This window comes from Dipteris shenzhenensis, chromosome 3 (assembly GCF_047967505.1).
Source record: "Dipteris shenzhenensis isolate YYH24624 ecotype China chromosome 3, Dip_SZ_1.0, whole genome shotgun sequence".
Taxonomy (NCBI): domain Eukaryota; kingdom Viridiplantae; phylum Streptophyta; class Polypodiopsida; order Gleicheniales; family Dipteridaceae; genus Dipteris; species Dipteris shenzhenensis.
The window spans coordinates 9,076,133-9,097,692 of NC_141598.1; the positions used below are offsets into that span (position 1 = coordinate 9,076,133).

At 46.5% G+C, this 21,560-nt stretch overlaps 1 protein-coding gene and 1 pseudogene across 2 annotated transcripts in view; both read left to right on the top strand.

Moving 5' to 3' along the window:
• The first annotated feature begins 1,799 nt into the window (after positions 1-1,799).
• LOC147903321 (UDP-N-acetylglucosamine transferase subunit ALG14-like protein) overlaps positions 1,800-21,560 on the top strand; it is a 38,483-nt gene continuing 18,722 nt past the window's right edge. For both annotated transcript variants that reach the window (XM_087372579.1, XM_087372580.1), the window contains exons 1-2: positions 1,800-1,981; positions 21,142-21,299. In XM_087372579.1, the coding sequence (XP_087228705.1) occupies positions 1,855-1,981; positions 21,142-21,299 (285 nt within the window). In that variant the 5' untranslated portion in view covers positions 1,800-1,854. The remainder of the gene's footprint in view (positions 1,982-21,141; positions 21,300-21,560) is intronic.
• Positions 15,906-17,107, top strand: LOC147903322 (uncharacterized; annotated as a pseudogene).

Consider the following 21,560-nt stretch of genomic DNA (forward strand, 5'->3'; position numbering starts at 1 on the left):
CGCATGCATGTATGTATGAACCTCGATCGAGGTATCTGTATGTCTCCTCGGTCACATACCTCGAACGAGGTAATGTATGCCTCACCCATCATATGTACCTCGATCGAGGTATTGTATGCATCGCACATCGTCATGTGTATGCATCTGGCTGATGTGGCACCATGCATGGTCATGATGTGGTGATATAGTCTCTTCCTGCATGGTCATGATGTGGTACTGGGCATGACGAGTTGGCATTCATGAGGTGGTAGATGACATGGCAAATTGAGGTGAAGGGATTGGTGACGTGGCCAGGAGAGGAGGTATGCCAAGGTGGCATTGTGTGATCACATGGCTGATGATGTGGAATGATGAGGTGGCACATGTGGCAGCACGTGTGGCAATGTAAGGTGACATGGCAAGGAGTGATGTCACATCTGCTTGATGAGATGGCACCACGTGGTCTAACAACGTGGCATGGTTTTGATGACTCAGCCTTCCACATGGGCAGCATGCAGACTCCAAAGGCTTGCCACTAGGATCGGTGATGCTCCTAGCCTACCTCACCAAGCCTAATACCAAGCCTACCTTGTCTTGGTATTAGGCTTGGGTGGCCCTTTTTCACCCACAAAAGGGAGATTTCACTCTTGGAGGCCATATCGTACGTTTCCCTTGCTCAAATTTAACCAAAATTTTTTCCTCTTATTCATCATGCAGAGGACTAAAAATATTGACATTTTTGAAATGTTTGGTTATGTTTGAGAATTACTAGATTTATTTTTAATATTCTTTGTTAATCCTCTGAGGAGTAAAAGTAAAAATTAAACTTCAATCTTCCTAAATCTAACCGTTGGATTTGGGATTTGATGATTCAACCACACACCCTTATGTGCCTACTAACCTTCCACCGAATTGGATTTGCTTAATTATTCAAAATACTAAAAAAATGTGGTGTGCTACTAAAATGCATGTATTTTATGACTTTATTTATTATAAATAATTATTTATAATTAGATAAATCATTCAAAAAATTACCAATAAATCAAGTTAAGCTCTACATAATGTAAAGAGACCACTTACAAAGTTTCAATAACATTTAATCTAAAATGAGTGAGAAATTTAGAATTTTATATGACACTCTTTGTTCGTGACAAACGTGTGACCACCCTGGAACCATGCCGTGTGACACAAAGAAATTTTTTGTGTGTGCATCGAATTTTCGATCAGACTATACGATTGTGTGCACAATAGCAACTGTGATGTTGTGTCAGAAGACTTCAGAGACTAGATCCATAGGGAAGTAGGTGAGATTTGCATTTTTGTGTGCTAAAAAGCTTGTTTTTCCACCTCCTTAGGATTGGGGAGTGAACAAAAAGTGGACACCCTTAGCTTGCTACTTCCCTACTCTTAAAGTTACTGGGCTCGGAGAATCGATCCTAGCCTTTGGATCAACCTCCTCTACATGCAAAAAATTGGTGGCTGGCTGCTTCGGGAGGCGCCCATCACATCAAGGTAAAAACCTCCCATAGCGTATGACGTGTTGAAAACTTCTCCACTCACTCATCACATCACAATCAATTTTAAACAAAAATACCCTCCTTGCCCCCATCGACTTTGACGACCTACCGCGTGGCACTTCTACCTGAGGGAAAGGCCTCCCCTAGCAACCATCTGATGATAAACTCATCTATCATGATCAACGGCTTGCGGATGCAGCGCAATCTGGGCCGTTGATCATGATGATTATTTAGACCATTAATTACTTGAACCAGCACGATTGACGACTACCCATGTTTTAAGTTCCTTTTGGGGTACTGACGTAGTGTCATTCTTTTGCTCAAGGCTCAGCCACTCCGAGATTATATAAGATCTGAGATGTTGGTTCTATCGTTGCTGGGATTGCTGGTCGCCCGTCTCTTCTACGTTTTTTGGGGAACATCCAGACCCCATCCCCCACTTTCCATGACACGTTCCTTCAAAACACTCATCGTCCTGGGTTCAGGTCAGCTGCGCAGCCAATCTCCATTGTGACAAATCGCAGCATTAACTCCATTTTTTGCGTCGAATTATCATTTCGTATCTGCCCAATGACGATTGTGAAGACATTCAGTTTCTCTTCCCCATTTATCTCGACTGGATGAAGTGCCTGAATGGAACTCAACTGAAAGCTGAACCGAAAAAATCTGAACTGAAAACGAGAGAGAGGGGGAAACAGGACAAAGAGGGAAGATGCAGGTACCTTTCAAAAATCATAGCGAGAACACAGGGCAGAACATGTTGGCGCCTCCCCAAAAATATTGCGAGCGAGGGTCTGCATCTGGGACACGCATCAGATGACCTGCACAGGACTATATCCTCGTTCCAATGGTTCACTTTCTGGATGGCTGCCAGGCGATCCCATTTAGGAGGCGTTCTCGTCATTCCCTTTGAGCGTCCATATAAACATGTCCCTTTCTCATCACGTTCAGACAAATTCCAAGGTAGTCTATGAATGCTCCATGGTGAGCAAGTTTGTATCACAAGCATTGAAACTATAAAAGTAGCCACTGGAGCTTGAAGATTGAAGCGCTCTCCAATTGTGCCCTCGCTACCTCTGATAGATTAGGCCCCAGCAAAGATTGCCATACATTCCCTTTGGGCGGACCAAGAAGTCAAAGCGAAGAGACTCGGTCCAGGGATCTTGGAAATGAGCGTTAAAGCACTGCCGCTCAAGTCTAGCAAATGCGGTGTATCCCTACTCAGTTGAGCCTGCATCACCGGTCACATTGTGAAAATCAAAGAAGAGAAAAGAACCTGCAGCAGTACTCAGTCGAGCCTGCATCACTGGTCGCATTGTGAAAATCAGAGAAGAGAAAAGAACCCCCAAACATGAGTAGGATGTGACGATGTCGACTGGTAGATCGTCCATTGTGAACTGCTTTGTGCATGGCTACTGTGGATGTATTGAAGATCATAAACCCATATCCTTGAGATCTGTAAGTAACCTAGAAAGATGTGTGGAGTACTCAGGGAAAGGCTATGATAAAAGGGGATGCCATGATATGTAGTGTGTACGGATGGTGTCATGGTGTGCGTTTTGTGGTGGGGGGTGGATATACTAAAGAGAAGATAGGTGTTGTCAACTCTTGGTGGTGGTGGAGAGACGGAGAAGTCAGTGATGTGGGGGGCGAAGGCAAGGGATCCCATGAGGGAGTTAATTATGTTGGAGCCCCCCCCACCCCATGTGGAAAGCAAGTAAATCCACCTGAGGAAGCCCATCGGTCCAGACCATTGTATATGACAAGCTGATGTATCTTTCCCATGTCCAAGAAAGCGTGCCCGTAAAAATTGAGTGGGACTTGCTTGCTTGCAGATACTTGTGCCTCATCTAGATCAGTATCCGGCAATAAAATAGAGTCATCTTGGAAATTAATAAGTGATATTTGTTGTGTACCCGCTCCGCATTGAAGTCCCCAACAAGGAGAGCTTCCCCGCAGCTCACGAAATCCATGATGTTTGGATATAGGGCTGTGTAGGGTGAAGTCGCAGCTTCCTCACGTAGATCTCTGGGAATGTGGGAGGTCTCGGGAGAAGAGGTTTTGTTAAGAGGTGTGCCATATTCGACTTTAAAAAAATCTGGAATGTGTCACGCCTCTTAATAGATATCATCCTTGCGAGAGATGATCCTGATCCACACACTCCATGTGTCTCCCGAATTTCATTTGTGTATGCTATCTCCCATGTGTATCCACTGACTATAGGCAAAGGCCGCTTCGGACTTTGATGGGTCTTTGTGTAGACTCATAGACATTGTAGTTGGAGTGCCAAATGCTCGTCGAAGGCCTATTTGAAACCGCCCATCTCCAACCACTGCCCACTTCACCTTGTTGCGAGCGATGTCGCGCTTTGTTGAAGGTTGTGCCTCTCCTCTACCTGTAGAGCTGTGAGGTCCTCATTCAAATGGATCTAGGGTGGTCCCGTGAAATTATCTGCCTGTACAGTGCTGCAAGGTCAGTCACTGAATCGAACGATAAGAGGTTGCTCCCCAGTGAGATCCCGTCCTATGCACCATGCATCTCAATCCCATGCTCCAGCACTCCCAGGGTGGAATCAAGAAGCTGGTCGCATTGTCGATGATAGTGGTGGAGGTGTGAGGGTTCCCTTGAACTTTGATGTTGAGAGCCTCATTGGCTCAGTAGAAGTTGTATGATGATTGCCAAGATTTGAGCTCCAAGATTCCATACATAAGAAAGATTACATACATAAAATCTAACCCAACACTGTTTCATCTAGTTCGTACGTTACGAATGTCCAAACTTATCCAAATCTAGTTGTTCGTCTCATGGACAGCAATGTTGTTTCAGGCTAGTGTGTTTTTGCCTTTGGCGTTGAAGTGGTCAAATACGGCTTTCTTGATGAGACCACGTTGCCGGCTGGCATTCTTTGGCAAATTCTTGAGTGTTATCAACGCAGGTAGTTTCACATATTTCCGAAGAGTCGATTGCAGAACCAATAATAAACCCCGCCCTGTGTGGATGGAACCCACATCCAACCTAGGTGCTATAGCTGGGTGGTCGGATTCCAACAATGGTGGCCGAAACGGCAGGCTTCGTAGGCTCTTATTTCGTGACGTCCACCCATTTGAATGTCCCTTCGATGCCTATTGTATGGTGGCAATTGGTGCCTACACTACTGGTCCATTGCTCGAGGCTGCCCATGGCAGCAAGCTCCTTACAAACCTGTAAGTATCTCGGCTATTGGTGCCTCCACTACTGGCCCATTGCTTGAGGCTACCGCTGCTACTACGGCAGCACGCTCCTTACAAACCTGTAGTATCTCATGACTGAGGCTAGGGATAAAACGTTCCTACTCCATCTGTCGTGCACGTAGGCGATGAGCCTCCATGTCGAGCTGCTCCTAGGCCTCAGGTGGAATATGGTGTGATTGATGTGACCGATATGGATAAGTTATGAAGGGGAGCTGAGTGAGTGGGAGGGATAGGGGATAGGGGTAGGGATGAAAGAAGCTTGAGAGTGGTGTGGCGACATCTGGGAGATAGCTGAGGTGAGCCCAACTGTAGGGAGAAAGGGTGTTTGGCTAAGGGGTAGGGGTGACGAAAAAGAGGAGTACTGTAAGAAGGCATAGGGGGTATGGTGGAAGTCAGACTAGAACGGCATGTTGGGGTCGGTGCTAATGCTGACACCTATGCTAATGCCAATGCCAAAGCTAAGGTGGTGTTGTTGATAATGATGGTGCTGCTGCTGATGATGACGCTGACGCTGATGCTGAGGCTAGGGCTGATGTTGAGGCTGTTGCTGCTGCTAGCTTTTGCACAGCTGTATTGCTCGATTGTAGACAGTTGTGATTGCGTCGGTTGTTGATGTCATCAGTCTCTCCTTTTGGTGGTTGTTTGAGCTGCTGATTTTTTTGCTTCTTCCTTCTTTTCTCCTTCCTCTCATTTTGCCACATTGCCTTTGCTGTTTTTTTCCATTTTTGTTAAAGGTTTCTTACTGAATTATGGGGGGAAGAAGGGCACAAACCCCTTCACACCCTTCTGTGAGAAGTGCAGCGGAAATGAACGGAAGAGAGAGAGAGAGATAGCACGCCTCACACTGAGAAGGAGAGAAAGGCGCAGGAGAAATGCAAATGATCTTTGGAGAAAACCCCACTACAACCAGGGGAAAACTTCGAAACCAACGGGCTGCTTCAGAGCTCAGACAGACAGCTCAACAACCACGAACACGGGAGGCACAGAGAGGAGTGGATGAACTGCTCCACAACTCTCCCCGAGCACTCCTCTACAAGGCAGGCAAAGCTGCTCCGGATCTGCTCAACTGAGCTGGCAATGATGCTGCACAAGATGCTCCAAAGAGGGCTGAGGGGGGGCCTATATATAGCCCCCAGCCCCTCCCTAGTCGGGTAGGGTAGACTGGTTGACCAGCCTGCAAGGTGGCCGACCCCACAGACCAGCATGCCGACTCAAAGGGGCGTGGGCCGACCTGCCCTATAAAAGGGCCTGGTAGCAGCCCTGCAGGGGTCTGCTTTGGACCGACCCCCTAGGCGCCTCCATAGCTGACAGCCCTGCCTCCTAGGCACCTCCATAGCCGACAGCCCTAAGGGAGAGCCTCTCCTCCTGCCCCTCAACACTGATCAGGCTGCAGCCCTACAGCACACACGTAGGGACCAGCATACCCTAGACTATCCTCACAGGGGGGAGGGGCACACCCACGGGCCACAACATAGGCCCTCACTCTCTACGCTACCCTCACTGGGCAGGCACACCCACAAACACTGTCCCTCTCTCATTAGCAGATGTTGATCTCTAACACCCCCTGTGAGCTCTTGGATGGAATAGAGACGCCAAGGAGCTGGGTGCACCATTGGAAGAACTGGAGGAATCCATCGTGTGATGCTCCACCGCGGAAGACTGCCACAGGTACTATCGAAGAAGCCCCTTCATGGCACGAAATGCCTCAGCACGGTCACTGAAAAGCTGAAACTGTTGCTCCCAGGTCACAGGTGCTAGGTACACGCCTTTGGTCTGGTAATGGTACACTGGGTCAATTGGTACAACAACCCAACTGCTTGTACTGGTACATGACTCCAACAGAGGATCCTGGAACAATAATCCAGCTGATATTGCCTCTGGTGCATGTATCTCAGAGCTTAGATAGCCCCCTCTTAAGCCCCCTCTCAAGTCCAAACTGGTCTACTGTCACTAGATCGATGAACTTCAATGCTCCAATGACAACGGGCATATAACAGCTCACAAGGATACCCCCTCTGAATCTGCCAGGTCATAACGTACAAACAAAATAGAAATTGGTAACAAACCGCCACTTGAGTCAGCGGGAAGTTCCGCTTGAAACCTTGCCTCGATAAATGACTCCCTGCTCAGTGCACTTGAGCGGCAGGTCCTGTTGCTAGAAACAAGCAAGCAATCCTCCATCTGGATCCGGAAAGCCTGCTGGCAGTGCGTGTGACTAGAAGGCTAGAGTATACGTGGTCGCATCAGTCACACTATTGGCTACCTGGTTACTGGACCCCTCTGCGTTTTGTTGGGGATGTTGACGCCAATAATGACCTTTCTGGCCACATCGGTTGCACGTATGAGATGCCTTGAGAGCGTCTCTTTCCTCAGCTGTCAACTGCTTTCTTCCTCTTTGATCTGTAGGCCATCTTCTCTTGGTGGTATTGATGCCCTATGGGCCCTGGTATGTGCCTTGTAGGCATAGTTATAGGCACTTTAATGTTCCAGTGCCTTTTATGCCACATAGGACACTTAGTCCTATGTGACACCTAGGACATTTAGTCCTAGGGTCTTTTTCATGTACTTTGTACTTGCTTTCTTTTCATTATTCTAGTGAGACAATTTTGCTTGTAGTGTCCTTGTACTTTGCTTCTCTCCGCACTTTGACCCTACAGTGGTATCAGAGCAAGTTACCCTGCTTGTGAGCTTGACCCTCTCCATTCCAAGCTTGGGAGAACCCCTCCGTACATCTCTCACTAGTCATCCGTACAACTCTCGTTAGTTACCTTTATTTGTGTCGTACCCCCTACGCCTGTTAGTCGTACGTACCTGCAGCAAAAGCTTGGAGCGTCGCACTACCTTTGTTCGTACAACGTCGTACCTACGCTGTCATTCGTACAACATTGCGCTGTACAGCTGCTTACCGTACATGTCCGTACAGGTGTACATGTGCAGCCCAGCCTGCAGACCATTCATACCATTCTCCTTCTCTGTACATTTGCATAGTCATCTGCTGTACGTGCTTCCATCGCCTGCCCATCAGCTTCGAATCAATAGCCGTACAAGGTTGCCATTCATCCGTACAACTGTACGGCTCTGTCGTACAACAGCTTGTCAAGCGTTGACACCTACGACAGTACCTGCTTCGCTGCAGTCTAGTAGTTGGTTCATTTGCTGGTCATTTAGGGCTTTTGCCAGCAGGCGGCCATTTTGCAGAGAAATCGGGGCTTTTGCATTTGGGCTACGATTTTGTAGGAGAAAAGGTATTTGGTAGATTTGCAGGACATTGCAGGTAGATTGTAGATTTGCAGACAATTTGGGGCTTTTCCTGAATTTGCCCTATTTTTGGCTCAGTTTTGCTATACAAATTGGGGCTTTTGGGTCTATTGCAGGCAGATTGCACGATACTTTCAGATTTGCAGTGAAATTGGCAAGAAATTGCAGGCCATTTGATCACATTTGCAAATTACAGCTTAATTTGGAGCTTTTCCAGATTTGGACAGCGAGTCCTATTTTTTTGCAGTTGCAAGCCTTGAGGCTATCTTTTGGGTCACTTTGTCAGTGCATTTTTGACTTGTCCTATTTGCAATGGCTGTCACCAATCATGATTTATTTAGCATTCTTAGTGAAGATGATAAGTTGGATGGCACCAACTATCCGATGTGGTCTTATTCTTGTTGCAAGAAATTTTTGGAACATTGTTTTTGGGACTGATCTGAGGCCAGCCAATGCTGCAGTGGCTGCCCCTAATGCTGGTCCCTCTGCAGGGGGGACGACTCCTGATGCTTTATCCTCTAGCACCCTTGTTGTTGCTTCTCCAACTCGGGAACAAACAAGATGGGATGCAAGAGATGCAAATGCACAATCCTGTATTGCTTTATCATGCAAGAGAATCATTATTCCACACATTCGGTCATGCAATTGGCTTCTCTTTATCAAATTCGCAATGAGGCACGTGTTGCATATTTAAGAAGGCAATTGCAGGAAGTCAGCATGAATGAAGGTGACTCTATGGATGCATACTTGACAAAGGTCAAGGACCTCATGGAACAACTTGCCAATATTGATGAGGTGGTGTCAAATTCTCAGCTTGTCAGTACCACATTGAATGGGCTGCCAGATACATATCAATGGTTTGCTACAACCCTTCGACTAGTGGCCATGGGTAATCCAGACCACTACTCCTTTGATTAGTTAGTCACTTTGCTTTTGCAGGAAGAGCAAAGTTGTGCTAATAGGCAAGCTACTATTCTTGATCATGCATTTGCTTCACAGCAGAAAGGAAAAGGCAAGGCTTCCAACCTATGGGCAAGCCTAAATATGCGCCTAATAGTGGCGATTCCTCCAATGCATCTCAAAATACAGCAGATAAGTCAAAGAAGAAAAGATGCAACTATTGTCGCAAGCCAGGGCATGAAATTTCAGAATGCAGGAGCGCATTGCTTCGGAGAAGAAGAAAGCAGGATTGACAGTAAATGCCTCACATGCAATTGAATCCCATGAGCCAGCAGATGCCTCACATGCACATGCTCTCCAGGATGATTGGGCATGGGCTGTCCATTGCTCTTTTGATCCCTCGAAACTTGATGCATTCTTTTCTGCTAATGATGCTCAGTCTTGGTATTTTGATAGTGGTGCTTTCAAGAACGTAACCTCTTGCAGACAGCTATTTCATTCCTTGGCTAATGCTCCTCGAGGGGGGATTGTCACATGTGCTAATAATGCTTCCTATGCTGTAAAAGGAATTGGAGATGTGCAGCTCACATCCATTTCAAGCCATCCTATCACTTTGACAAATGTTCTTTTTGTGTCTGGAATTGAAGTCAACTTGATTTCAAGTTCAGCAATTGCCACTTCAGGTTTCAGAGTGATTTTTGATGGATAGAGATGCCTAGTATATGATCTTCGTGATGATGATGCCATAGTTCTCACTGGCACTTTGCAAAAGGGGCTTTATCACCTTGATTATCACTTAGTTGCATTTTCTATTGAAGCATTTGCTATTTCAAATTCACAGCTTGCTGAAACTCATCTTTGGCATGAGAGAATGGGTCATCTAAATTATAGAGCTCTTGCCAAGTTACATTCACAGGGCATGGCAAATGATGTACCTCAAACTCACACAGTTTCCAAACATGTGTGTGAGGGTTGTCTTTTGAGTAAGATGCATCGGTTTCCTTAACAAAAAGATTGTCCAAAATTCTCACAAAGGAAATTGCAGCTAGTGCACAGTGATGTCTGTCGCCCAATGAGGACAAATGCCATTGGAGGGTACAAATATTTCATGACTCTAATTGATGACTTCACAAGATATTGCTGGGTATATGCTTTAAAAGCCAAATCTAAAGTGTTCTCATGCTTTCAGAGGTGGCTGAGTATGGTTGAGAATGAATCAGGATGCAAGCTTGTCACCCTCAACACAGATAGGGGGGGATAGTATATGTCAAAGGAGTTTGATGCATTTTTGGCTTCATGGGGCATTGTTCACTCATGCACTACTCCTTACACTCCTCAGTATAATCTTGTTCCTGAAAGAAAGAACAGGTCCATGGTCAGATGCATGCTTAAGGCCAAGTCCTTGACCAATAAATTTTGGCTTGATGCAGTGATGTGTGCCAACTATGTGCTGAATAGATCACCTACAATGGCATTGAGGACTGCTACAAGGGCATTGAGGACTGTTACACCTTATGAAGCATGGAAAGGCAAGAAGCCTTCACTTTCACACATGATAGTTTTGGGTCTCTTGCGTATGTCCATGTACCATCTCAGCTGAGACATAAGCTTGATGATAAGGCAATCAAATGCATATTTATTGGTTACAGCCAGGAGAGCAGAGAGTATCGGTTGTACCAACCAAATACTGGGAAGTTGTCAGGAGAGATGTCATCTTTGTTGAACATGCAGCTTCTTTTCTTGTGGATTGCAAGGCAAAGCCAGAGATTGATGTGTTTGATGCTTTTGACAGCTTGGTACCTCTTTTCCCATCAGGGGGGGATTTTGACCAGCAACCTGAGCCACTTTCAGGCCCTTCCACAAGCAATGATCAGCCCCCTTTACATGCCGATTTGTAACCTCCTCTTGATCCTATTATTCATGATGCAGCAATGGATGGATGCTATGCGAGCTGAGCTCAAGTCTATTGAGAAAAATGACACATGGGAATTGGTAGATCTTCCTCTTGGCAAGAATGCCATTGGTACACGGTGGGTCTACAAATTGAAAAGGAAATCTGATGGTAGCATAGATCGGTTCAAAGCTCGCCTTGTTGCAAAAGGATATGCTAAAAAACAAGGCATTGATTTTGAGGAGACCTTTGCTCCCACTTCCAGGATTATCACCATCGGATGTGTCATTGCCATCGCAGCCCACAGGCATTGGCAGGTGCATCAACTTGAAATCAAAACTATATCTACCTTTGTAAGACTAGAATAAGTCCAATCATACAAATTTAGCTTTTTTGTTGTTCTAAAGATAAAAAATCAACTGCCTTTCTTCATGGGGATTTGCAGGAAGAGGTATATGTGTCACAACCTTCTGGCTTTGAGGTTGTTGGATCTGAAAACAAGCTATGCCGGCTGCGTAAAGCCCTTTATGGATTGAAGCAGGCACCCAGGGCATGGTATGCCAAAATTCATGCACACTTACTGTCCCTTGGTTTTTAGAACAGTTCTACAGAGCCCCTCTTTATGCCTGTGGAGTGGTTCTGATTTTTTGGTGCTGATTTTATACGTGGATGACATGCTGATTACTGGCCCCGATACTCAGCATATTTCAGATTTTAAGGCTGATTTGCAGCAGCAGTCATTTGAAATGTCAGATTTGGGACAGCTGCACTATTACTTGGGCATTCAATTTGCTCATGTTGAGGGGGGTATTATGATGACTCAGTCCAAGTACATTGGATAGCTCCTTGAACGTTTCCTGTTTGAGGATTGCAAGCCAATCTCTACTCTAGTGGAACCTGGCTTCAAATTCTCTGCTTCTGATGGGAGTCCACCATGTGATGTCACCCGCTACTAGCAGGGTGTTGGATGTCTCATTTATAGTATGTTGTATCCCAGCTCAGCCGGTTCATGCACATGCCTAGTTCACAGCATTGGCAGGCAGTGAAGAGAGTCTTCAGATATCTCAGAGGTACTCAAGATTTAGCTATCTTCTATGGTGATTAGGGTTCACTTATCATGCATGCTTACACGGACAGTGACTAGGCAGGTTGTTCTTACACCCACACTGGTAACTGTTTTTTGCTTGGTAACTCATGCATCTCTTGGCTCAGCAAAAAGCAACCTACAGTTGTCACTTCCAACTGTGAGGTTGAGTACAAGGCAGCCTTCACTGCTACAGTTGAGTGTGTTTGGCTTCGACAGTTACTCGCAGATCTTGATATATGTTAGCCATCCTTCACTACTCTCTCCACTGACAACCAGAGTGCTCCAGTCTTTCATGCGCATACCAAGCACATTGAGGTTCACTATCATTATGTTCGCATTATGTTCGAGAGCGCTTGTCAGCGGGAGACATAGAGTTGTCCTACATTCCGACTGAGGACAACTTAGCAAATGTGTTTACAAAGGCACTTCCTCGTCCCAAGTTTGAAGCTTTTCGTCAGGCTTTACACTTGGTTCCCTTTGTTACATGATCTGCCCTGCCTTGTACATTCATAGGTGGCTATATCCCTTGGGATGAACATGTGCCACTATGACTAGAAAATACCAGGTATTCTGCGACGTTTCCAGGATACTTCAGCTCATACCATGGAGGGGGGTTTGTAGGCCATCTTCTCCCGGTCGTATTGATGCCCTATGGGCCTTGGTATGTGCCTTGTAGGCATAGTTATAGGCACTTCAGTGTTCTAGTGCCTTTTATGCCACCTAGGACACTTAGTCCTATGTGACACCTAGGACACTTAGTTCTAGGGTCTTTTTCATGTACTTTGTACTTGCTTTCTTTTCATTATTCTAGTGAGACAGCTTTGCTTGCAGTGTCCTTGTACTTTGCTTCTCTTCGCACTTTGATCTTGCATGATCAGCTGTCAAAGCCTCATGCTGACTGTCTTAAGTACGATTGACGAAGTGCTCCTCCTGGTCAAGCACCATGGGGACCAATTCCTCCCAGGTTAACTCATTCACCCTACCATTGGTGATCAGGGATTAATTTTTAAAAGGCCCCGTATTGAGAGGATAACTGGGACAGGAGAGTTATGGCCATGCCCTTTGATGAAATCTGCTTCCCTGCCTGGAGGATCTCCTGCTGATGTTCCTGTAACTTGTTGATGTGTTCCCACATCGATGAAGACTTCTTGGGATTCACCAACCTCATCTGGACCTCCAGTGAAACCCTCTTCATGAGAGAGGTTTGGTTATACATGTATGCCAAATGGTCCCATGTACTTTTGGCCACTGTCCTCTATGAGGGGATCTGGTTCGGCAACACCTATCAAGACGAAATCTGCCATGTCGTATGACTGTAACACAGATTCCATCAACATTTGCCAAACGCTGTAATCCAGCCCATCCAACTGCCAATCAACCGGAAATGTGGGCAACACTGGAATTCTAGTCTTGTTCTCTGCCATCTCGGACAAAGTCACCATGTCGGAGTGAAGAGGACGATGAAGTGAAAGAGAAGGTGGATGAGATGGAAGTAACTAAGGGTTGAAGAAAGGAGAAGGTTGACGACGAGGATGAAGGGTCTGACAGCCCAATGTACCTTCACACGCTTTCTGTCCCTTGGAAACACCTTTGAAAACACCCTTCAAAGTCACCCTTCGCTGGTCAGCCGAACAGTCCACTCCTCGCACACACTCCTCCTCAAAGACACCTCCGAACATCACCCTAATCCTCCTCTATGTGTGTTGGCTCAAGACTTCCTCCACTCCTTGGGTCTCAAGCCAACCGTGGCTCTGATACCATGTGAGAAGTGCAGTGGAAATGAACAGAACAGAGAGAGATATCACGCCTGACACACACACACACACATAGAGGAGAGAAAGGCACATGAGAACGCAAGTGATCTCTGGAGAAAACCCCGCTACAACTAGGGGAAAACCTCGGAACCAACAGGCTGCTCGAGAGCTCAGACAAACAGCTCAACAGCCACAAACACAGGAGGCAGAGAGAGGAGTGGATGAACTGCTCCACAACTCTCCCCTAGCACTCCTCTACAAGGCACGCAAATCTGCTCAACTGAGCTGGCAATGTTGCTGCACAAGATGCTCCAAAGAGGGCTGAGGGGGGGCCTATATATAGCCCCCGCCCCTCCCTAGGCGGGTAGGGCAGACTGGCCGACCAGCCTGCAAGGTGGCTAACCCCACAGACCAGCATGCCGACTCAAAGGGGGGTGGGACGACCCACCTCTGCCCTATAAAAGGGCCTGGTAGCAGCCCTGCAGGGGGCTGCTCAGGGCCAACCCCCTAGGTGCCTCCCTAGCCGACAGCCTTGCCTCCTAGGCGCCTCCATAGCCAACAGCCCTAAGGGAGAGCCTCGCCTCCTGCCCCTCAACACTGATCAGGCTGCGGCCCTAGAGCACACACGTAGGGACCAGCATACCCTAGTCTATCCTCACGGGTGGGGCGGGCACACCCACAAACACTGGCCCTCTCTCATCAGGAGATGTTGAGCTCTAACTCCTTCATCCCTGCAGTTTTTGAGAGGGCAGCAATGTGGCAATACAGGAGAAGGAACTGAAGGGGGAATGGCAGGGGGGTGAAGGGGAGGCTGGGCTGGAAATGTAGAGGAGAGGCTGGGATGGAGGGGAGAGGGGCTGGAAGAGGGTTGCGATCATAGTTACCAGGGAATGGTGTTCCGTCTTCCTAGAACGTGGGAATGCCATTCCCAGGTGTAGCGCCTACCGGGAACGCCCGGGAACGTTCCCAGTTTTGGGAATGCGGTCGGAAAGGCTAGGGAACGGTGTTCCTGGTTTAGGGTTGCGCGGGGAACATCTTTAGCTGCCGATAGGGGGTATTCCCACTCTCCATCCTCCCTCCCACTCCCTGCTACTCCCTCTCCTTCCACTCAGCCCCCTCCCCTCCCACTCCCTTCTCCTCCCTCTCCTTCCACTCCTTCCACTCAGCCCCCTCTCCTTCCACTCCCTTCTACTCAGCCCCTCTCCTCACTACTCCCTTGAACCCTCTCCACTCAGCCCCCTCTCCTTCCACTCCCTTCTCCACCCCCTTCCACTCAGCCACTCAGCCCTATCCTTCCACTCAGCCCCCTCTCCTTCCACTCAGCCTCCTCTCCTTCTACTCCCTTCTCCACTCATCCCCCTCCCCTTCCACTCCCTTCTCCACCCCCTTCCACTCCCTTCTCCACCCCCTTCCACTCAGCCACTCAGCCCCCTCTCCTTCCACTCCCTTCTACTCCTTCAACTCCCTTCAGTCCCCTTCTCTCATTGCTCACTACTCGGTGCTCAGCCCTCTCTAAGTCTCCACCAACAGCACCCCCCCCGCCCCCCCTCTCCCCAAACTCCCTCCCTCTTCTCTCAGCCCACTCAATGGCTCCTCCAAGAGGCATTGACACGGACCAGAAATCCGAGTGGTGGAAGGAGGTGGATCCCGTATCCAAGTACGCCAATTCGAAAGGAGGAGGAGCATGCAAGTGGCTTTGCCGCTTTTGTAACAAAGGAAAAAGTGGAGGGGCAGACCGAGTTCGAGCTCATCTATGCAAAGCTCCAAATCATGGCATTAATTGTTGCCCCGCTGTTCCCAATCATGAGCATACACGTTTTGTGGCACTTGCAGAGAAATTGGACATGGAGGCAAACAAGCAACCTGCCATTCTTGATCCTCAAGGTCGACTACCAGTGCCACCACCAGCCCCAGGTGCAGCAACGCCTGCTTCTTCCAATTCTGCCTCCCTTCTTCGGGAGTAGAGCTTCATCCACACCTTTAGGGGTTGCCAATCCAGGGGCTTCGAGAGTCGTGCAGGCTAGCCTTGTGGCCTCATGGCATCTTGGGAGGAGGGCACAGGTAGATGTAGCAGTGGGCCGATTCTTTTATGGAGCAGATTTGCCCACAGTGAAGGCGTGCAATCCTTACTTCATTGATATAGTGAAGGAGATTGCAGCATTTGGTCCATCTTACACTACCCCCTCATGTGAGGCGCTGCGCACCACGATCTTGGCGACAGAAAAGACGGCCATAGAGCATGCTTTGGCTCCCATCAAAGACATATGGTTGAGATGCAATGTCACATTGATGGGAAATGGATGGAGTGACACTAGGAGCCGCTCTATTCAGGGCATCATTGCATACTCTAGAGGGGCTAGCTTTTTCATTAAAGCTATTGATAATTCAGAGGCGGGAAAGTCAGCCAAGAGGTTGGCTAGCATTTGGATGGAGGCCATTGAGTATGTGGGGGCACAACATGTCATCCAGTTTGTTTCAGATGGTGAGAACGCCAACAGGGCAGCGGGGAGGATTCTTGAAGTGAAGTACCCTCATCTTACCTTCACTCCTTGCATGGCACATGGGCTGAATAATCTCCTGAAGGATATTGGTAAGTTGGATTGGGTGGATCCTGTCTTTGATATGGGTAATCATGTTGTCTCTTTCATCACTCGCCACTGCTACATCTTGGCTGTTTTTCGCAAGATATCCCCAAACAAGAATCTCTTGAAGTATTCTGAGACGTGCTTTGCATATAATTTTATCATGTTGAGGCGTCCTTTTAAGCTGAAAACTCAATTGAGATAGCTTGGAAGACCATTGTCTTGGATGACATATTTTGGGATGACGTTTGCCTCTTGCTTCGGGTTTCAAAGGCTATTATTTTGATGTTGAGGCTTATTGATGGGGATAGTCCTTGCATTGGGAAGGTGTATGAAGGGCTGGATAGGATGATTGAGACTATTTAGGGCATTGATGACGTATATGCTTGGAGGAAGGAGGAGATTAAGGCACTTGCAACCTCTCGGCGGATGGAATATTATTCACCTTTAGAGGCTGCAACCTTTGTTTTGGATCCATAATTTCAAGGGAAGGGGCAAGAAACAGATACGGAGGTGGTGCAAGGATGGGAGCAGATATTGAGACGACTTGTCCCAAGTGCAGATGATAGGAGGAAGGTTCGGGAGGAACTGTCATTTTATAGGCAAGGAAAAGGGTTATTTGGATTGGAGGATGCACAGGCAGGTAGGTTCAAGATTTCCTCCGTTTGTTGGTGGGAGGACTATGGGGTAGATACTCCATTGTTGCAGGGTATGGCCATTAGTATACTCCGTCGGGGGGCTAGCTCTTTGCTCGTTGAGCGGTTGTGGAGTAATTTTGGGAACATTGCAATAAAAAAGAGGAACATGCTTGGGGTGAAGGCAAATGATCTTGTATTTGTTAATGCAAACTTGCGTTTGCTTAACAAGTTCAGGGTAGATTGCACTCCTGAACCGTATCTTGGATTTTGACCACATTTTGACCACATGAGGACTCCGACAGTGATGCAGAGGGTGCTCTTGAGGCTGAGCCTGAGGATGATGACCCCTAGGTCGAGGATGATGATGAGGCTCAGTAGGATGAGGGAGAGTCCTCTGTTCCTATAGACCATTAGGCGGCAAGCCTTACTCTCTATTTTCCTATATACCATGTACTTGACTTGAGAGTCTTGTTTACTATTTGGTACTGAGGCCTTCTGTTCAGGCTTGAGGCATGGCCTCCTTTTCTTGTATTTTGCATATTATATGCTTGAGCTTCTATGATCTGCAATTCTATGACTTAAAGCTTTTAACTTTAAAGTTTATGAACATTGCAATTTGCATTGGTGTATCCGGTTCCTCTCGAGAACCGGCTCCTGACGGGGATTCCCTCTCTTCAGACGATCTTCTATCTTGTTTTCCCATGCATCCCCTTTGTCACATCGATCCGCTTTTTTTGGAGCCTAAAAATCTGCCGTTATGGTGTTGTAAACGCTTGTCCTCTTATATTTTGTGCAGCAATCTATGTTTTAAACTCTCATCCTCGCTCTTTTTGCGAAGAAACCAATCGTTCTGCTGTTGCAAAGCTTGTCCTCTCAGATTTTTGTTCAGATTCTGTCAAGGAATCGGTTGTCTACGCTTGTTCTCGCGGATTTTGTATAGAAATTGGCCGCAGTTTCACTTACCCAAAGCATTTCTCTTGTAGGATGCCTTGAATAGCAACTGTCCATGTGCATGCCCCTTCGTATAAAGGAGCAGGCAATCTCCAAGGTTTCGGATCTCCTTTCGCAGGAGAGAAAGGGAAAGAACTTCATAACCTTCTCACAGATGTGCGACCTTTCTTTTCTGTTATTCCGAAGGCCAAGACTGCTAAGGTTGTCCGAGGTATCTTCGCAACTGTTGCCAAGATTCTTGGCACTTCCGAACTGCAGATATTATTCTGTTGAGAGATGTTTGAATGGGACTCGTGCAGAGGAGAACTTTCTAAAGGTAGCGAGTGGAGGCCTGGGTTGCAGCTCTACTGATGGAAAGTAAAGAGTATTAGGAAGCACTTGCCCTGTTGACCAATTTGGTGCGGGAGTCCATAGGCTAGATGATATGTTGCTTCTTGTGGGCATCGACCTCTGTGTGGTAGTTGAGGAATCAAGTCCACTGGGTTTTTGAGAATGGATAGTAGGGTCTCAGCAGACATAGGCTCTGTCCTTGGCCAATGCTGCAAGGGAATGGAACCCGTGATAAAGCACTGACGTCGATCAACCTGTGTGGTCTGCTACGGTCTCCTTGCAGTAGCTCTCCCTCGGACAAGTGCCACTCTGTCACCCCCATTGGCTGTGTCCTTAGTCCGACGAACATGGAGTAAGATCCCAAGCCTCATTTGAGCATTAACACGCAGGAGGTCATGTCACGACTCACATGTGAGCAAAGACATGAATAAGTAAATATAGAGTAACGATGCATAAATCTCTCCCAAGTGTTAAGAATTTGGAGCTTTAAAACTGCTGCTCGGACACGACCAACACCTGTTGGGGTAAGTATGATCAAGGGCTTGCTCTATGGTGCATGTGTGCATCTAGGGGAGTCACGTGTGTGTTTGTGTGTGTTGTAAAGGCACATCAAGTGCTATGATGTGTCTAGTGTGTGACCTAAGTGATGATGTAAGACAAAGGCAATCCCACTGATGTAGGGATTGATTCCCACTGATGTAGGGGCTGATTGCCACTTATGTAGGGAAGGTATTACCTTCTCCCCCTTTCTATAAGAGAGAGTCCTCTCTCTCACAATCATAATAGAGAACTATCATCTTTCTTTCATTGTGCTCTCACACCTCTTGCAAGATGCATCTATTCTATCCTATGGGATTCTACAATTGGTATCAGAGCTTTAGGTTCTAGATCTAGCCTAGCCTAGCATTAGATGCTATCTCTAGCATAAACTACTAGTTTCTCATCTTCTCCATTTTCCTTCTTCTTCCCCAAATCTTTGAGAGCTCTGTTCTCTGCCTACAAACGACCATTGCCCAAACCCTTTGAGCTGCAAACTCCTCATGTATGGGCGAACTTCCAGCTGCAAGCAATCAGAGAAATTTCGATTGTACGCACAATGCCAACACTCACACTCTCTGACGAAATTTTGCGCAATGCTGCCTCTGTACTTACCTATTTGCAAATTTCTCTGAGCTCGTGCTGGACGACACTGAGGGCAAGCTGCTGCTGAAATATGAGCTCATTTGGACAAGAGATGGAGGAGAAAACGACGAAAAACCAGTCTGTCTTCTCAAGCCTGGCTATGGTGACCTGGCGCAACATTGCGCCCCTCCTTGTTGGTAGCTCTTCTCTGGTATAAGGCCCTTGTTCCTGCATAAAAATCCCCTTGAATAGAGCTATGAGCTGTGAGAATTGCATCCTCCAAGTTCTGGTCTCTGTTTTGGACAGTTTTGACAATGTTGTGAGTTTGATGCTACATTAGCATTTCTAATGTTTTAAAGTGTTGAATAGCATCAGTACAACTGTGGCTACAGCTTTCCTTTAAGTTGCTATACCTGGATTTGCTTGGAATACTTTCATTTAGCCACCTCTATGAAGCATGCAAGTGAAAGCATCATTGATTTGTAGTATGGAATTTGGTTACAAGTCTTTGCTACACTAAATGCTTGTACTTTGAAGGATTATTTTTGCTCATATTTTCACTTGTAAGGCACTAGACACTGCCCTCAGGTAAGACCTTGCCATGGAAGCTAAGACCTTTTTTGAGAAGTTGGATGGAACTAGTTTCCATACTTGGCAAACAAAAGCCAAGTTTATGCTTATGAAAAAGAAGATATGGAATGTTGTGAATGGAAAGAAGTCTACAAAAGAAAAAGCTAAAGACAAGAAGGACTACTTCAACAACAAACCAATTATGCCTGAAGGAAGAACTCCATCAACAAATGAAGAAAATGAAGACTATGCTTTTTAGGCACTTTGTCTTTTTTGTTTATCATCACTTGGTCAAATTTTGAGGTTCTCTGCCTGGAGTAGTACTCCAAAAAGAATATGTTATGTAAATCACCTCTGGTCACCATATGATGTAGGCCATGTGATATGTGTTTTGACTATCCCATTTCTGTGAACCTCACACCCTTGGGAACCCTTGCTAGCATGAGATCCTAGCCATAGATTAATCCTTGACCACCATGAGATGGCTTGAGAAACTATGAGACTAGATGTATCCTTGACACTGCAAGAGGCAACCCCTTGAGGGGGAGTTTGTTGGGGTAAGTATGATCAAGGGCTTGCTCTATGGTGCATGTGTGCATCTAGGGGAGTCACATGTGTGTTTGTGTGTGTTGTAAAGGCACATCAAGTGCTATGATGTGTCTAGTGTGTGACCTAAGTGATGATGTAAGACAGGCAATCCCACTGATGTAGGGATTGATTCCCACTGATGTAGGGGCTGATTGCCGCTTATGTAGGGAAGGTATTACCTTCTCCCCCTTTCTATAAGAGAGAGTCCTCTCTCTCACAATCATAATAGAGAACTATCATCTTTCTTTCATTGTGCTCTCACACCTCTTGCAAGATGCATCTATTCTATCCTACGGGATTCTACAACACCCACTTTGGTTGAAGCGTTGAGAGAGGGAAAGAATGCCGTGCTCGAGGCCAGTCCTATTGGCTGCACATAAATATGGGTATTTGTTATAAAAGCAATAAATGCTGGAACTTTTATCTTCTCAAGGAAATTATGAGCTTTTTCAAAGCCTTTTTGTTTGCTTGATTCAAAGAAAAGATTGTTGCGTGAAGAAGTTTTGTCCGTTGCTGCCATATATATGTCAACCTTTGTCAAATCAATGAAAGACACGTCTCTACTTTTGTATCCATAGCTCTTGTATAGACCTTTACTTTTGATCCTTTTATTTGTTTTAATAATGCCAAAGATTTTGCACTAAGTGGATTGTATTGCCATGAAAAGGTAAATGCTGAAGCAAGGGACTATGTTTTGGAACTAAGACCTTTGTGTTGTCTGCTTAATATTAAATGATAAATTAGGAGGTCATACTGCTGAAATGCTCAATCTTGTTGCTGTCCTTGACAAGCTGAGGTTTTATCCTCGATTTTATGTTGCTGCTCTAACTGATAATATGAGCCTTTCTAGAGCTGAATTGATGGAAGGGACTCTCAGAGAAGAATCCAATTCAGCTTATAAGGTAACTTTTATTTTCACATTCATACTCTTTTTTGGTAATACTTAATATTACTGCGTTTCACATTTACACACACACCCCCCCCCCCCCCCCCCCCCCCCACACACACACACACCCACCCACGCACTCGCACTCGCACTCGCACTTGCACACGCACACGCACACGCACACGCACACGCACAGGAATGATATGATCTGTGATTTCTACTACAAATGGGTAGACAATTGTACTCAGACTCTTTATTATATAAAGAATGGATGCGT